The sequence below is a fragment of the Notothenia rossii genome (genome assembly GCF_949606895.1).
Source record: "Notothenia rossii genome assembly, chromosome: 9".
Taxonomy (NCBI): domain Eukaryota; kingdom Metazoa; phylum Chordata; class Actinopteri; order Perciformes; family Nototheniidae; genus Notothenia; species Notothenia rossii.
This window is the reverse complement of record NC_136907.1, coordinates 17,213,157-17,228,424: the sequence shown is the minus strand read 5'-3', so window position 1 is coordinate 17,228,424 and position 15,268 is coordinate 17,213,157. Positions and strand designations below refer to the sequence as shown.

Genomic DNA, 15,268 nt, shown 5'->3' with positions numbered 1-15,268 from the left:
CACTGAATAAATATCTTGTTTATGACACAGGAAGTGAAATTCGTCGGATGAAATCCCGGCATATTTTCAGTAACATCTGTAGATTGATTCATTGTTTGCCTTCACAACCAAATATACCTTTATACCTAGCTGCTAAACCCTTGTTAAGGTATGTATCTTGTATTTTGTAAATTGTGTAACTTGCTGCTGTTAAATACCGTCAAACTATGTGCAATATGTGCTTTATGTGCAATATATACTTTATATACATAGCCATCTTTAATAACTGTAATATATACCGGGCTGGTAAATCCTAAGAACTGCTACAGGATTTGATTTGTAGATTTGATTTGTTTTTGATCTGTATTTTTGAAAATTATGTAACTTTTTTTGTTTTTATCTTTTTTTAGCATATTGTTTATTATATTATAACTTAGTACTTTTTTAGCATATTTTTTATTATATTATAACTTAGTACTTTTTTTTAACGCATGTAAGGTATGCAACACTAAGCTGTCTGTGGCTCTTTCCTGTTGTAACGCTGCAAATTTCCCCTCTGTGGGACTAATAAAGGTATTCTGATTCTGAATCTGAAAACACACCTCTATATGTCTACAATAACAATGATTGATTGATTACATTTACTTTAAGGGAGCCACTAAAAATGCTTTATATGCCAGTCTTTGTGATCAGATCCAATTAAGAGTGCTGACTTACATTGAAATGAGAGTGAATCCAGTTGAATATAGCAATTGATGAAAACGCTAACAGTGTAAGTACCATTGTCAGTGCTTAGCTACGGTTTCCCAGACCGACCTGACCCTGAGCAAAAGACTTCAGTGCCAAACTACAAATGATTTCAGTCTCTCATCTCGGTTGAGTGGGTGGCAGACAGTCACAGACTGATTTCCACAGTGATTGATGCTTGTGACAAGAGCTTGACAGATGGCAACATGCAACAAAACAATTGCTTTGTTTGTCTGTACAAGTCTATTTCTGTTTCAACGTCAAACAAAAGTCAAAGCCCCACTGCAGCTTTCAAATGTATGCCTCACAGGTATCAGAACATCATTTGAGGGCAATTTTCCCTCAAACAAAGCATCAAAAGTGTTAACCTGTACCAAACCAAAGTGCTGCAGTCAGACATCAAAGACTGGCCATCGCAGCATCGCCATGTTTCTGTGTTAGCGCACACGTTGCACTGCCAAAAAATCTACCTTTTGTTGGTAATATTTGTTTATTCCTATGGGGGGTAACATTTTTTTTTTTTTTTAAAGCAAAAAATGCTTAAGAATCAGATTCAGAATCTATATTTATTTTACCATCTATCAAATTTGATCATTTCTTGCAGCATTTTCTTATGAAACGGCTGAAGTAATTGTATTTTAAGATATTGGTATTAAATAAATAGTGAAATGTGTAATATATAACAGGATTTTTAACATGATGTTGGTGTTCTCTTCACATCACTTTTTACAGCGTGTTGCAGTGGCCCATTGCAGTGTGAGTATATCAGTGTGACAGTGAAGCGCTACCTTTGAAGAAGCAGTCCTTGCTGTGCACCACGTAGATCCGCCTCCTCTCCAGGCAGGCGGTGCGGTAAACCTCGCAGTGGTTCTCGTAGAACCTGCCGTCTGAACCACACACCGGCACGAAGGAGGGCCGGCACTTTTCCTGACAAACACACTCGGCACGGCCGGTGTCCGCCATCAGCACACACTGTCGACCCCGTCCACAGTAAGTCCTGCGACAGGGATCTCCATCTGGGTCAGAGGGGGCTGAAAGAGCGAGAGAGAAAAGGGAAAACAGCAAGAGTAAATAAGCAAGTCCATAAAATCTTAAAGAAAGAGAAAGAAACTTTCTACATCAATAATGTTTTACTTGTTTATATCAAATAAAATAACCACAAGTTGCACAATGACACACGCTGTTATAGGCCAGTAAAAGAACAGACAAACAAATAAAGAATGGAATGAATATATTAATATTAATAATATTATTAACCTACTTTGCTATCCCATCCACCGGCAATTGTGATTATGTTTTCATATAAAATAAATAGAAGCTATGATCCAATCAGGAATATCATATCATTTTGTATAAGCACTCAAATAATAAACCTAACGATAAAACAACTGCAAACGAAAACCTCACATTTTCTGAAATATATTCTAGTTTGAGGAAAATGAAAGGCTGATTCAAACACATACTACATTAGTTATGCGCAGTACAATATAACAAAAGTAACATTTTAATTACCAGAAAGTAACAAGACCATTTGTAAGTGAAAGTATGACCCAGAAATAGCAGAAGCGTAAACTCAAGCCAAACACCTCCGGATCGCAGTTATAGTACGGTGCTAACAAGGAGAAACTTTTGAAAAGAAAACTATCACCTGACAAATCCAACAGCCAGGTGTCCTGATTAACACCTCTCGGCTCTCATTTGCACATACATGTGAACATCCGTGCAAAAACACACACAGATATGCATACTTGAGAGGTACACTGTAAAAGAGAGATGCACTGTTACTTACACTAGAAACACACACAGTTCTCATTCATAACACTCCGTTTGATGTCTCACTATGGGATGCGCCTCAACGCGTATGCAAACAGAAGCATCAATCTCATTATGCCAATCCTGATTGGCTGGTGATCTTGACGTCTACGTCAGGGAATCCACCCACCCTATAAGTAGCTTGCGCTACGACGCAGCGTCATTCAAACACCTCTTCTCGCTTCAGGTCACAGCTCGAATTATCAGTAGCCGGGCTAGCTTAACGGTCCACAGACTGAACCCAATGCTAACATTCGGTCGACGGGCGCTTGCCGGTTACTTTTTTGCTTTGCAAGAAGACAATATTGAACAATATTAACACACCAGTTAATATTGTAATCTGCCTCGTCGTTTCTTTTCTTTCTAAATTACGGTAAGGTTTGATTTTTTCTCCAAGCTAGTAACATACCTGTTGCTACCTTTTCTTCCCTCCATACCGACACCACTGTAGCGAGGACGTTCTCTTTTCTCTCTCACACCAGAGGAGACGGAGATAAAAACAAAAGGTATTAACACACCAGTTAATATTCTTTAAAGAATAAAATCTACGCCGTCGCTTTTTCCTTTCAGATTAACGACAAGGTTGGATTTTTTTCTCAGTAACGTATCTGTTACTAGCATGTCCACTCCACGCCGACACCCCGGCGAACAAAGATGGACCCTTCTCTCCCTCACACCAGAAGAGTCAGGGACTCGGAGACTCGGCTATGCGGCTGCGGGTTTAAGATCTCAGGCACAGACTCACACCAGGTCTGCCTCGGGCTGGAACACGCCCATGAGGCTATCGATAACCCCGGCTTGTGCGGGCATTGTGCCCGCTTCACCATTAAGAGCCTCCGCCGACTGCTAGCACGCCAAGCTAGCTTGTCGGGACAGGACCCCCTCATGTCCGCTGATTCCCCGGCCGGCAATCAAGACATGGTGGCGTCCGCCGCAGAGATTGAGCCCTGCGCTGTGTCAGGCTGGGGCTCAATAACAGTGGCAAGAGCCGCGAGAGCGGAGCCCCGCGCTGTGTCAAGCTGGGGCTCCCAACTGGACCTCACCATGGTTCCACCCGCGGAGGATGTCCTGGAGTTGGACTATATGGAGGAAGAAGAGGATGCCTCTGAGTTCCTCCTGTCCGACTCGGATGAGCACAAGGATGACATCTTCGTTTCGTCGGCTCAGGCTGCAAAGCCGGGAGCGAGGACGAGGTGTCGGTCTCGTGGAGAGACCGCCCTTTCAGCAACAAGGCCCCAATCCAGGGTGCCTCCTCACTGGACTGTGACGGTATGGAGAGGCTCGGCCTGCTCCGCATGCCGCCCATGGAACCGCTGGTGGCAGCCCACCTCCAACCGAGGCTGGCTCTGACACCAAGCAGGAACCCTACGCTACCGGCAAAGGAAGACCGCTTTCAGTCAGCGATGACCGAACGGGCCTATAAAACCGCAGCTTTGTCCGCCAGGGCACTCAATGTCTCCTCGCTGCTGACCGCCTACCAGGCGGAGCTCTGCGAAGACTTGTCGAGCAAACCTGAGCCTGCCGTGTGGGACGAGATCGCAGCGATCACGGACATTTGCCTCCGTGTGCAGCGCTGTGCAGTCCAAGCAACGGGCAAAGCACTGGGAATTATTGTTGTACAGGAGAGAGCCAGCTCTGTCTCCCCCGAAGGGTCCAGCCGCCACCTTCAACGGTCCCGCGGCAGGCCTTCACTCAAGCTGCCTCATGTCCTGCCCGGTTCAAGATACCGAAGCAGCAGAGACCACAGCCCATCCCGGGTCCCCAGCCCAGGCACGAGGCGAGGATGAGCTGGCCAAGAAGATCTCCGGTTCCGGCAGCTGCCGCTCAGGCACAGCCGACCCAGGTTTTCAGCCACCAGGCGAGGAAGAAGAAGCGGGCGGCCTGACAGCCTCCTCTCCTCTCCTCGACAAGAGAGCTGGAAGTTCCCTGTTCCCCAGCTCCAGAACACGTTCCAGTGTTAGATGCTCATGTGTTTTCGGGGTGCCATCATGCCCCCATCTTCCCGCCGCCTCGAGTGATGCCAGAACATCATCCTCAAGTTTGCGCCATAAGGGAAATGGACTTAACATCAAAGACAGCAAGTTCCGCTGCCTTTTTAAGTCACACAAACACATGTCATCATTATTGTTTCCTAATAAAATCATTTTCCACTGTCGTTTCCAGGCTTGAAGCCAAGGGCGCAGTCAAAAAAATGAAAAGAAAAACAATAAAAACAATAAACAGTCTGTCGTCTACCCCTCTTTTGAGAGCAGCTACGGGATTGTGAAGGCACCACTGCCACGTGCATGCGCAGTGTCGGCCGGGGTTGTCAACCTGGGGTACCACCGTGTTCAGACACTAGAGGGCCCCATAACACAACAAATAAAGACACAGAGGGCAGACGACAGAGATGTGACATCTCCGCTCGCTTTGAGAAGCGAAAAGTGGAAGATGCTCACAGATTCTGCTTGGGTTTTCAAGACAGTAACACGGGGCTACAGGCTCCAATTCGCTGTCACCCTCCCTCGCTTCTCGGGCATTCTGTATTCACAAGCCCGGGGAGAGTTGGCCCATATTCTAGAGCAAGAGATTTTCTCGCTACTAGAAAAGAAGGCTATATCGATAATACCCGCCGAACAGAGTCAGAGCGACTTTTATTCCAAGTATTTCCTCGTTCCCAAACGGGGAGGGAACGGAATTTAGCCTATACTAGATTTGAGAGCTCTGAACAAATATCTCAAAAGATACAAATTCAGGCTGCTCACTCACACATCTCTGTTGCGTCTCGTGCACCAGAACGACCGGTTCACATCAGTCGAACTGAAAGATGCGTATTTCCACATCCCAGTATATTACCCACACAGGAAATATCTGAGGTTTGCCTTTCAGGGTGTCTGTTACGAGTACAGAGTCCTTCCCTTCGGTCTGTCCCTCAGCCCGCGAGTGTTTGTACGGTGTACGGAAGCCGCGATAGCCCCGTTAAGACAACAGGGTATTCGCTTGGCAACTTATCTGGATGACTGGCTGCTTCTCGCACAGTCGGAGCAAGAGGCTATTACGCAGACGAATGTCCTCGTAAAACACCTGCTCGATCTGGGTTTCGTAATAAACACAGAAAAGAGCATGTTGTCCCCAGCCCAGACTGTACTCTTCCTGGGCCTACACCTGAATTCGGTGCCCTTTACAGCCCGCCTGTCAGCAGAAAGAGTGAAAACCTTCAGAGCTTGCTTCTCTCATTTCCGGCTACGCAAATATGTTCTCTTCAGATCATGTCTGTGGTTACTGGGGCTCATGGCGTAAGCCATCCTGGTGGTATGACTGGGACGCTTACACATGAGGGAGTTTCAGCGCTGGGTAGCTGCCCTCAGACTGGACCCCGCGCGTCATGGCGCGCGGAGAGTGATGGTCACTATGAAATGCGTAATGGCAATGCGCCACTGGCTACACCCGACTTTTCTAGTACGGGGCGTGCCTATGGGTGCTCTCCTATTGCGGAAGGTGGTCACCACAGACGCATGTCTGACGGGCTGGGGGGGTATATACGAAGGTCGACCTGTGAGGGGTCTCTGGAGCAGAGACCTCCAACGGTCACACATACATTATCTGGAGCTTTTAGCGGTGTTCCTCACCCTAAAACGCTTTTTGCCTTTTCTCAGAGGACATCATGTCCTCGTGAGGACAGACAACACGACCACAATATCGTATATAAACCGCCAAGGGGGTTTGCGTTCTCTCCAGTTACACATGCTGGCACGCAAACTGATCTTATGGAGCTGCGGACGTCTCCTCTCTCTGAGAGCGACGCACGTACCAGGAGTGATGAACCTCGGGGCAGATCTGCTGTCCAGAGGTGCACCACTATATGCAGACTGGACTCTACATCCAATGGTTGTGAGTCAGCTGTGGGTTCGTTACGGCCGAGCCGCGGTAGATCTGTTCGCGTCAAAAGAAAATGCTCAATGTCAGCTGTTCTTTTCAATGCGCGATTTAAACGCACCGTTAGGCGTGGATGGGCTCGCGCACATTTGGCCTCCGGTCCTTCTGTATGCGTTCCCACCCCTGGCTCTGATACCCCAAACTCTGGCCAGAGTGAGAGAACAACGCCACACACTGATCCTGATAGCTCCGCACTGGCCTGCAATGTACTGGCTGGCGGAGATATATCAGCTGCTGTGCGGGCAGCCGTGGCAGCTCCCACTACGCAGGGACATACTGTCTCAGGCGGGGGGGACGATCTTTCACCCACACCCAGAGCGCTTGGCACTATGGGCCTGGCCCTTGAGTAACCTGAATACAGTGGGACTCCCTCAGAAGGTGATAAACACAATTCAGAGTGCAAGAGCGTCCTCCACCAGGTCTCTCTATGACTGTAAGTGGAGGGTGTTTGAGGAGTGGTGCCTTCAAAAAGGACACATCTCTTTTCAATGTCCTGTCGGGGTGATTTTATAATTTCTACAGGACCTAATTGATAAACACAGAGCTTTCTCTATGATCAAAGTGTACCTGGCTGCTATTGCTGCATGCCATGTGGGGTTTGAGGGAAAGACGGCTAGCCAACATCCTTTGGTCTGCCGTTTTATGAAAGGGGCTCGCAGGCTCCTCCCTGTTTCCTGGTCACTGGTGCCCTTATGGGACTTGGCAGTGGTTTTAGATGGGCTCACTCGACCTCCATTTGAATCCCTGGAAGAAGCTGACATGAAACACCTGTCACTGAAGACAGTGCTGTTACTGGCTCTGGCATCTGCCATGCGAGTCAGTGACATTCATGCGCTCTCTGTACATCCTTCATGCACTCAGTTTGCCCCGGGGCAAACGAGAGTGTTGCTGAAGCCCAACCCTGCCTTTATACCTAAGGTGGTTGGCTCATGTGCTTTACGCACCTATATGGACAGGTCAAAAGAGTTTCGTTGCAATGACCAACTCTTTATATCCTGGGCTAACCCTCATAAGGGCAAGCCCGTTACCAGGCAACGGCTCTCCCACTGGATTGTGGAAGCGATTGCTCTGGCTTATACGAGTCAGGGTTTGCAGGCACCAACGGGCCTGCGTGCTGGCTACATCCTGGGCTTTGTTCAAGGGGTGTTTCCATCCAAGACATTTGTGCAGCAGCGAGCTGGTCCTCACCGCTCACTTTTGTCCGCTTTTACAGGATAGATGTCTCTGCTCCAAGTGTGGCCCGCGCAGTGCTGGGCCCCGTGTTGAGACAGGGTTTTACCTGTTAAGTTCTGGTTGTTTTGGTGATTTTCGAGATAAGCATGTCTAGCAATCAATATCCCATAGTGAGACATCGAACGGAGTGTTATGAATGAGAACTATAGGTTACTTACGTAACCCCAGTTCTCAGAGTAACATGAAGTGAGATGTCTCACCAGACGGCCCATCTTGCTAAGGCGAAGCGAGAAGAGGTGCTTATTTTGAATGACGCTGCGTCGCAGAGCAAGCTACTTATAGGGTGGGTGGATTCCCTGACGTAGACGTCAAGATCACCAGCCAATCAGGATTGGCGTAATGAGATTGATGATTCTGTTTGCATACGCGTTGAGGCGCATCCCATAGTGAGACATCTCACTTCATGTTTCTCTGAGAACTGAGGTTACGTAAGTAACCTATCGTTTACCACCGTCATAGCAACTACTGTGTGTGATGAAAACTTCTGAAGCAATGGAGACGAGACAATTCACACCAGCCTTTTAGGGTGCATTCACACCAGCCTTGGTGCATTCACACCAGCCTTTTTTAGTCCGGTTGAATCGAACCCTGGTGCGTTTAGCCGCTTGGTGCGCTTCATTTGGGTCGGTGTGAACACAGTCCAAGACCTCTGTAGTGAACTAAACAACCGGACTCTGGTCCGCTAAAATAGGTGGTCTCGGTTGCACGCTTGCTTGCGAACTCTGGAGCGGTTCATTGCTGGCGTGAACGCAGTCCGCACCAAAACATAGGAAGCGTAGTATTTACGTGTCACAAGAACGCGGATGTCTTCAAACATCTTAAGCGAAAGACTCTTTCAAGACATCCCCGGTTGTTTAGTTAAAGAGTGAAGCAGAATTAAGTGTTGAAGAGTGTCGTGTAAAGTAAAAATGCTCCGTCAACTACATAAAATTAAGAACACCTATCGTCGGTGAAACGCCCCCCCCTTACTGCAGAACGTCTCTCATTGTGTTATAATGTTTTTTAACCGACGTTGTCTGATTATATAATCATATGCACGGGCCGCTACTGTCTCTTGATCTCCAGATTAACAGCAGCATGAGAATAACCTGCCGAAAGTGCCGATGTTCCATGGCGGAGGCTCCGGTAGAAATTGCCGAGATTTGCGTTTTTACCCCCTTAATGTCTGACCAATGGTTGAACAGCATTTCCGTGCACATGACTTGTGTTTAAAGTTTATAGTCCATTTGAGTTTTGCCCGTGTGAACGCAAACCGAACCGTCTGAAAAATGAAACAATGTAACAAACTGTCGTCTGGTGCGCACCAGAAAACGGACTATTAGGTGTGAATGCACCCAGTTGAATCGAACCCTGGTGCGTTTAGCCGCTTGGTGCGGTTCATCTGGGTCGGTGTGAACACAGTCCGAGACCTCTGAAGTGAACTAAACAACCGGACTCTGGTCCGCTAGGAGCTCTCAGAACGCTTGCTTGCGAACTCTGGAGCGGTTCATTGCTGGTGTGAACGCAGTCCGCACCAAAACATAGGAAGCGTAGTATTTACGTGTCACAAGAACGCGGATGTCTTCAAAAATCTTAAGCGAAAGACTCTTTCAAGACATCCACCGTTGTTTAGTTACAGAGTGAAGCAGAATTAAGTGTTGAACAGTGTTGTGTAAAGTAAAAATGCTCCGTCAACTACATACAATTAGAGCACCTGTCGTCGGTGAAACGCCCCTCCTTACTGCAGAACCTCTCTCATTGTGTTATAATGTTTTTTGACGGACATTGTCTGATTATATAATCATATGCGCGGGCCGCTACTGTCTGTTGATCTCCAGATTAATAGCAGCATGAGAATAACCTGCCGAAAGTGCCGATGCTCCATGGCGGAGTCTCCTGTAGAAATTGCCGGGGTTTGCGTTTTTACCCCCTTAATGTCTGACCAATGGTTGAACAGCATTTCCGTGCACATGAATTGTGTTTAAAGTTTATAGTCCGTTTGAGTTTTGCCCGTGTGAATGGAAACCGAACCTTCTGAAAAATGAAACAATGTAACAAACTGTGGTCTGGTCCGCACCAGAGAAGCGGACTATTAGGTGTGAATGCACCCTCAGAGAGACACGGGGAAAGCAGGAACTTTGATGGCAAACACTGATGGTTTATTTGGAGCTTCGGCCAGAGAATTCACAAGACATGAGCTGTGCCACGGGTTGCCATAGCGGGTGCCAAACCATTTCTGAAGATCTCTCTCAGCTGACGCTAATAGGCAGGAATAGGGAGACAACACACTGAGAGAACAGCAGCCCAAGGTTGAAGGCCTGTGCTCCAGTGACGGCAGTACAAACTGATAAACTTAGTCAAAGGTATGGGCCGAGGAAAATAGTTCCCCAACACTGTGGGCCAACTCATAAATGCACACACAAATGCACACGCCAGAATCTCCATCACCACTGCTCACTGCCTCACCTTGCTTCTTCCCCTTGATTTAATCTATTTGCACTTAAAGCCAAAAAGCTGCTGATCCAGCCAGATGCTGCCCCCTCCGATTGATCTCTCCTGACCGGGACACCCCCACTGTCTTGTTGTGATCTGACGGTTGGATTTACGGCCGCTGTGCCTTGGGGTTATCATTACATTACATTACATTGCATTTTGCTGACGCTTTTATCCAAAGCGACTTACAATTAGTGCGTTCGACCAACAAAATACAAACTTGAAGAAAACAGAATCATATAAGTACATCAGGTTTCATAGAGCTAAAACATTTCAAGTGCTACTCAACTGGCTTTAGATAAGCCAGTCCTTTATTAGTATACAAATGCTTTGTTAATAGTTCTATCGCTCAAAGTGGAGTCGAAAGAGATGAGTTTTCAGTCTGTGCCGGAAGATGTGTAAGCTTTCTGCTGTCCTGATGTCAATGGGGAGCTCATTCCACCATTTTGGAGCCAGCATAGCAAAGCCACGTGTTTTTGCTGATGGGAACTTGGGTCCCCCTTGCAGTGCGGGTGCAGCAAGCTGTTTGGCTGATGCAGAGCGGAGTGCACGTGCTGGGGTGTACGTGGGGTTATCACTATTAAAACGACATGCTCAAGCAGGTACTAGCAGGGCATCTGGTGCCTCACAAACTCATCTGGCAAATGTCATAGGTAATGAATTAGAAATATGAAAACCTTCCTGGAGTTTGACAGTGTGAAAGCTAAATCAATATTAACAAACATGAACAACTCCTACTTATACACCCACGTAGTGTTGAATATTTCGACAGAGGAGCGACGGATTTAATTTGATCGAAGAATAAATACATTTACTATTGAAAATATATTTGTTGTTCATAAGTACTTGAGTCAATTTGACAGCTTTGTTCAACACTCCTTCCTCAGTTCCTTTTTTCGTGTTTAAAATAAGTTCTGAGCTCCTTAACCCCAATGCCCTGTTTTTAAGGACTGCAGTCATTACAGGCCTGTGGCTGGGTGTCTACCCTTCAAAATGTTGTGTTCTCAGATCAAATGAAAAATGTTGGAGTATTGGTGCAAAAGCAAAGTTTCACCCGTAATTGACCCAGTTGAGTTTCTAGCACTGTTTCATCTTTAAACATTTAAAGCATTCTTTTGGTCTCGTTTTTTACCTTTGATGTTAACAAGCTTTGCTATTTGCCATGGAAACCAAGAAAATAAATATAAAGGAGATGACTGTTATGCAGCTCTGTGAGGAAAAGACCACACCACATGAATACAATTGAGGTAGGTAAGTTGAGGTAACAACACTATAAAATGGTGAAAATCAAATCAAAATTCTAACAGCTGAAGAAATAACATATAAAGTAATGGACGCTCTCACATTGCCTTCAATTGCCGCCGACATGGACCGATGCGGTGCTTCCCTGAGCGTCAAATTCCGCCGCCGATGGGAATACATAGCAATCAGTTGAAAACTCTTTGCGTCTGTTTATGAAGCTGAAGGAGACTCGCGCGTCACAACTGCACGCCAAAGGACCCTGACCAAAGCGTCGCTCCTGGACGTTCAGGGAGTGAGACTGTGTTGTGTAACATTACATTTCAGTAATGGGACGCTGAAGGCTGTTACAAGAAAACAAATACACATCCCAAAGTGGCTTGCTGGCCGTTGTGTTGATGCTTTTGTTGTTTGGTAGTTTATGAAGCTGAGAAGGGGTCAGATATATTATTATCCCTCCGTGGAGTAAAACCATACTGGCTTAACTTAAAAGAGTCCAGGCTTGTATAATCAAACTGCTGAAAACAGAAATTGAATTGGCCCGCAGTATAAACATATCTCAACTCTCAGCATATTTTATAATGGAGATAATGCGCTGTTGTCTGAGAACAAAAGAGCCTTAACACATAAAGGCGATTCAAGGGCCCAGTCACACAATCACGCACACACACTACATAATATACCAACATGCTCCAAATCACTGGAAAGAGTCAGTATGCGGGCAATTATACATGCTGCTGCTCAGTCAATGTCTGCACTTGCAAAAACAGGCACATTGCCAATGATGATAACAAACCGACAAAACTGAAACAAATTGTTCATTGTCAATAAGTTTATCATCATAAAGACTTATTGACAATCATTTAATTTTCAACCAAACGTTTCAGCCATTTCCTGGGTCCAGTTGCTTACATCTGCTTCTTTATTTTGTTTCATATCATTGCAAACTTAATTACAATACGATGGCTGACATGATTCCATTAGAAACTCCAGGAACTTCAAGGTTTAAATTAAAGACATTATTTAGTATAACAATAAAATCATTTCAATCAAATTGTGTATACATGTAATGGAATTTGTTTTTAGAAAAATGTGAATTACTCTGGATTTGCAAAGTTACACCAAGATAAAACACACAGAGGATTTAATGTGTGTTGTTGTCTAAACTTGGCCTGGATTGCATTGATTTCTTGATCATAATGAAGTATTAGGAAGCTCCTGGTTTGGGGGGGTGAGGTAACTAACTCAGGGGGAGCATGTAGGGGACGGAGACAGAGTGGCGTAAGACAGACTCAATCTGTTTTATCCAGTTTACTAATTGTTCAGCGTGTCTCGGCAAAGCATCTGTGGGAAATGCAAAATAGCCCGGCTCCCTTGCGACCTTGCTGTTCATGTCAAGGTCGGGGACGATTACAAGATCGTTTGTATTCTCTGAGCGTGGGAGATTAAACGCTTAGCAACAACCGTCCAGCAGCCATTACCCATCGGTGGCTTTACTTCCTTCCTTCTTCTTTCTGTTGTTTTCCCCCTCTCCGCCTCTCCTTTTACTCCATCAAACCCCTTTGCCCATGTCATTCGGAGAAAAGAGTACACGAACAGCAAACAATAGAAACAATAGCGCATAAAAGTTCCATCGACAATACACAAGCCGTCTGACATTCAGCTAAGTCCTAGAGCTGCCGTTCATCCTTGCTGTTACTCCATTGTTTCAGGTTCTCTTGGACCATGTTGGCTCCAATTGTGGCTTGCTTAAGAGGCTACAAGTGCCATTTGATAATCCTCCCTGTCTAAGCTGCAGGCAAAGTGCTTATAAATGGCTCTTACAAGTTCAGACACTCTGCTGTGCCAAGACAATGCCAGGCTGACCATCCGGTCTCAAGCCTCCCATTCTGTCACTCTTGTCCAAACTGTTTTTTATTCTTCACTGGATCCGCTGTCTTTTTTCTTATTGTTTTAGGATGTGTTTATTCCCTCTGTCTCTTTTTGTCAATACCCGCCTGGTGCTTTCAGGATAAATTGAGACCTGGCATTGTCCACTATAACACGAGATTTCGAGGAAGTGCTTTGCAAAGGTACTTCGATAATTGCATAAGAACATACAGGATTTGTATGATAGTGTAAAGAACATTTTGGCTTATCCTTCTGAAATTGTTTGAAAGATAAGCGGATGAGAGCATAACCACACTCACATAATGACACACTACAATCTTGTCAGTCTCAGCCCTCACTGTACCATTGTGATGAAGCCATTTGTCATTTGAATCAGGAGTGAGGCATGCAACCTGTATGCACACAATCACATTAAGCACTGTACATCATCAGGCTCGCTTAAAGAACAGAGCACACACACAGACAGAGAGAAAAAACAAGTCGATATATGTCACTTCACTGGTAGCAAAAACGCTTATGTCTAAAACCTTGCTCTATTTAGCAACTCAAATATGCCTCGATATATTTATACCTGAGGACAGACTTGAAAGCTCTTTAAATCCCTTTAACATTTAAAGGCAATCACAACAAAGTGTATTTATTTTGTATTAAATCCAGCTCCATAGGGAAGGAGTTTGTTGTTTTTGATACGTCCTCCTCAGAGACAGAGGGACGCTGCCGAGCTTCTTGCTAATTAGACTGGAAGAACATTTGCCCTGCTGATGTGGGACCGGCTGCCTGCAGCTCCACAATGTTATAAACCGCCCTGATCCATGGAAACACAGACACTGCTGTCACAAACCCTTCAGGATATGACTGTGTGACATTTACAGAAGCGGAGTGTAGACATTTTTTGCCAGCAAAAAAGCTATTGTTAGATGTAATCCAGCTCCAAAAGTGTCCTCATTTGATTTCACTTGTTTGACTATAGCTGTAGGCATAGTTTGGCTGTGAAATAAAAAATTGTGTTCGTGTATATGTATTCTGTGGCCTAAGAAAAGCTCTGTCACATCTGCTGATCCTACAGATCATTCTTTTTGCTCTAAAGCAGCTGTAGATAATTAAATTCAGAGACGCGCCGTCAAACACTGTCTCCCCTGTGCCGCGCGGTCAGACAAAGCGCTTCTGACACGCACGCTGAGCTGGAATATCAATGGACAACAGCAGCCCTCGGTGCTAGGTGAGATATGCTGCCCCATACACACAGATAAGAACAAACTGTCAGTTCTACTGCATTCTACCCAAAAAGATGATATTTTCCAGGGCGAACAAACACAGAATGGAAACAGGAATACAGATAAGCAGGGATGGAATGTACTGCAGAGTTAATTTGCCCTTTTTTGTTTATTTAAGAATTGACAAGGTGTCCCCATTATTTTTACCAGAGCATGTTTCAGTTGTAATCATCTATGATTTATTTAAGTTTATGTTTTGAATGTATAAGGTGTTGATAAGTCAATACCCTCATTCGTACATTGAACAGGTTACAAAAGCTTATCTGTGATAAATGTCAAATTATTAGGAAATAGTACAGGTCCATGTTACTGCACCAAAACACATATGTGATTATCTATGCTTCAGTTTATGTGATGTTATCAGTATGATTCCAGTAGACTTGCTCCCCAAAAAATCTATGAAAATGTCACGATGTGAATTAATTGGGACACTTCACCCTAAAAATGTGAGGCACTATTCCACCAAAACACAAATGTCGACTTCAAGGTGATGCAAGAGGAACGTCATGGAATGACCAAAGTTATTAGGGTTTATCCTTTGGGTGCATTCTCAAAATATCATGGCTATGCATCCAAATGTTGGTCAGATATTTGAGACTGGACCAAAGTGGTGGACTGACTGACTTTGAAACACACCATCTCTTCCTGACTGACTCTGAACACTAGAGAGGACTACAGCCACTATACAAAGTAACTTTAGAAGATAA

The 15,268-nt window shown here is 45.3% G+C and overlaps 1 protein-coding gene across 4 annotated transcripts in view; it reads right to left on the bottom strand.

Annotated features, from left to right (window-relative positions):
- The window catches only part of fstl4 (follistatin-like 4), a 198,869-nt gene that overhangs the window by 112,679 nt on the left and 70,922 nt on the right, over positions 1-15,268 (bottom strand). For all 4 annotated transcript variants that reach the window (XM_079651561.1, XM_079651560.1, XM_079651563.1 and 1 more), the window contains exon 4: positions 1,515-1,757. In XM_079651561.1, the coding sequence (XP_079507687.1) occupies positions 1,515-1,757 (243 nt within the window). The remainder of the gene's footprint in view (positions 1-1,514; positions 1,758-15,268) is intronic.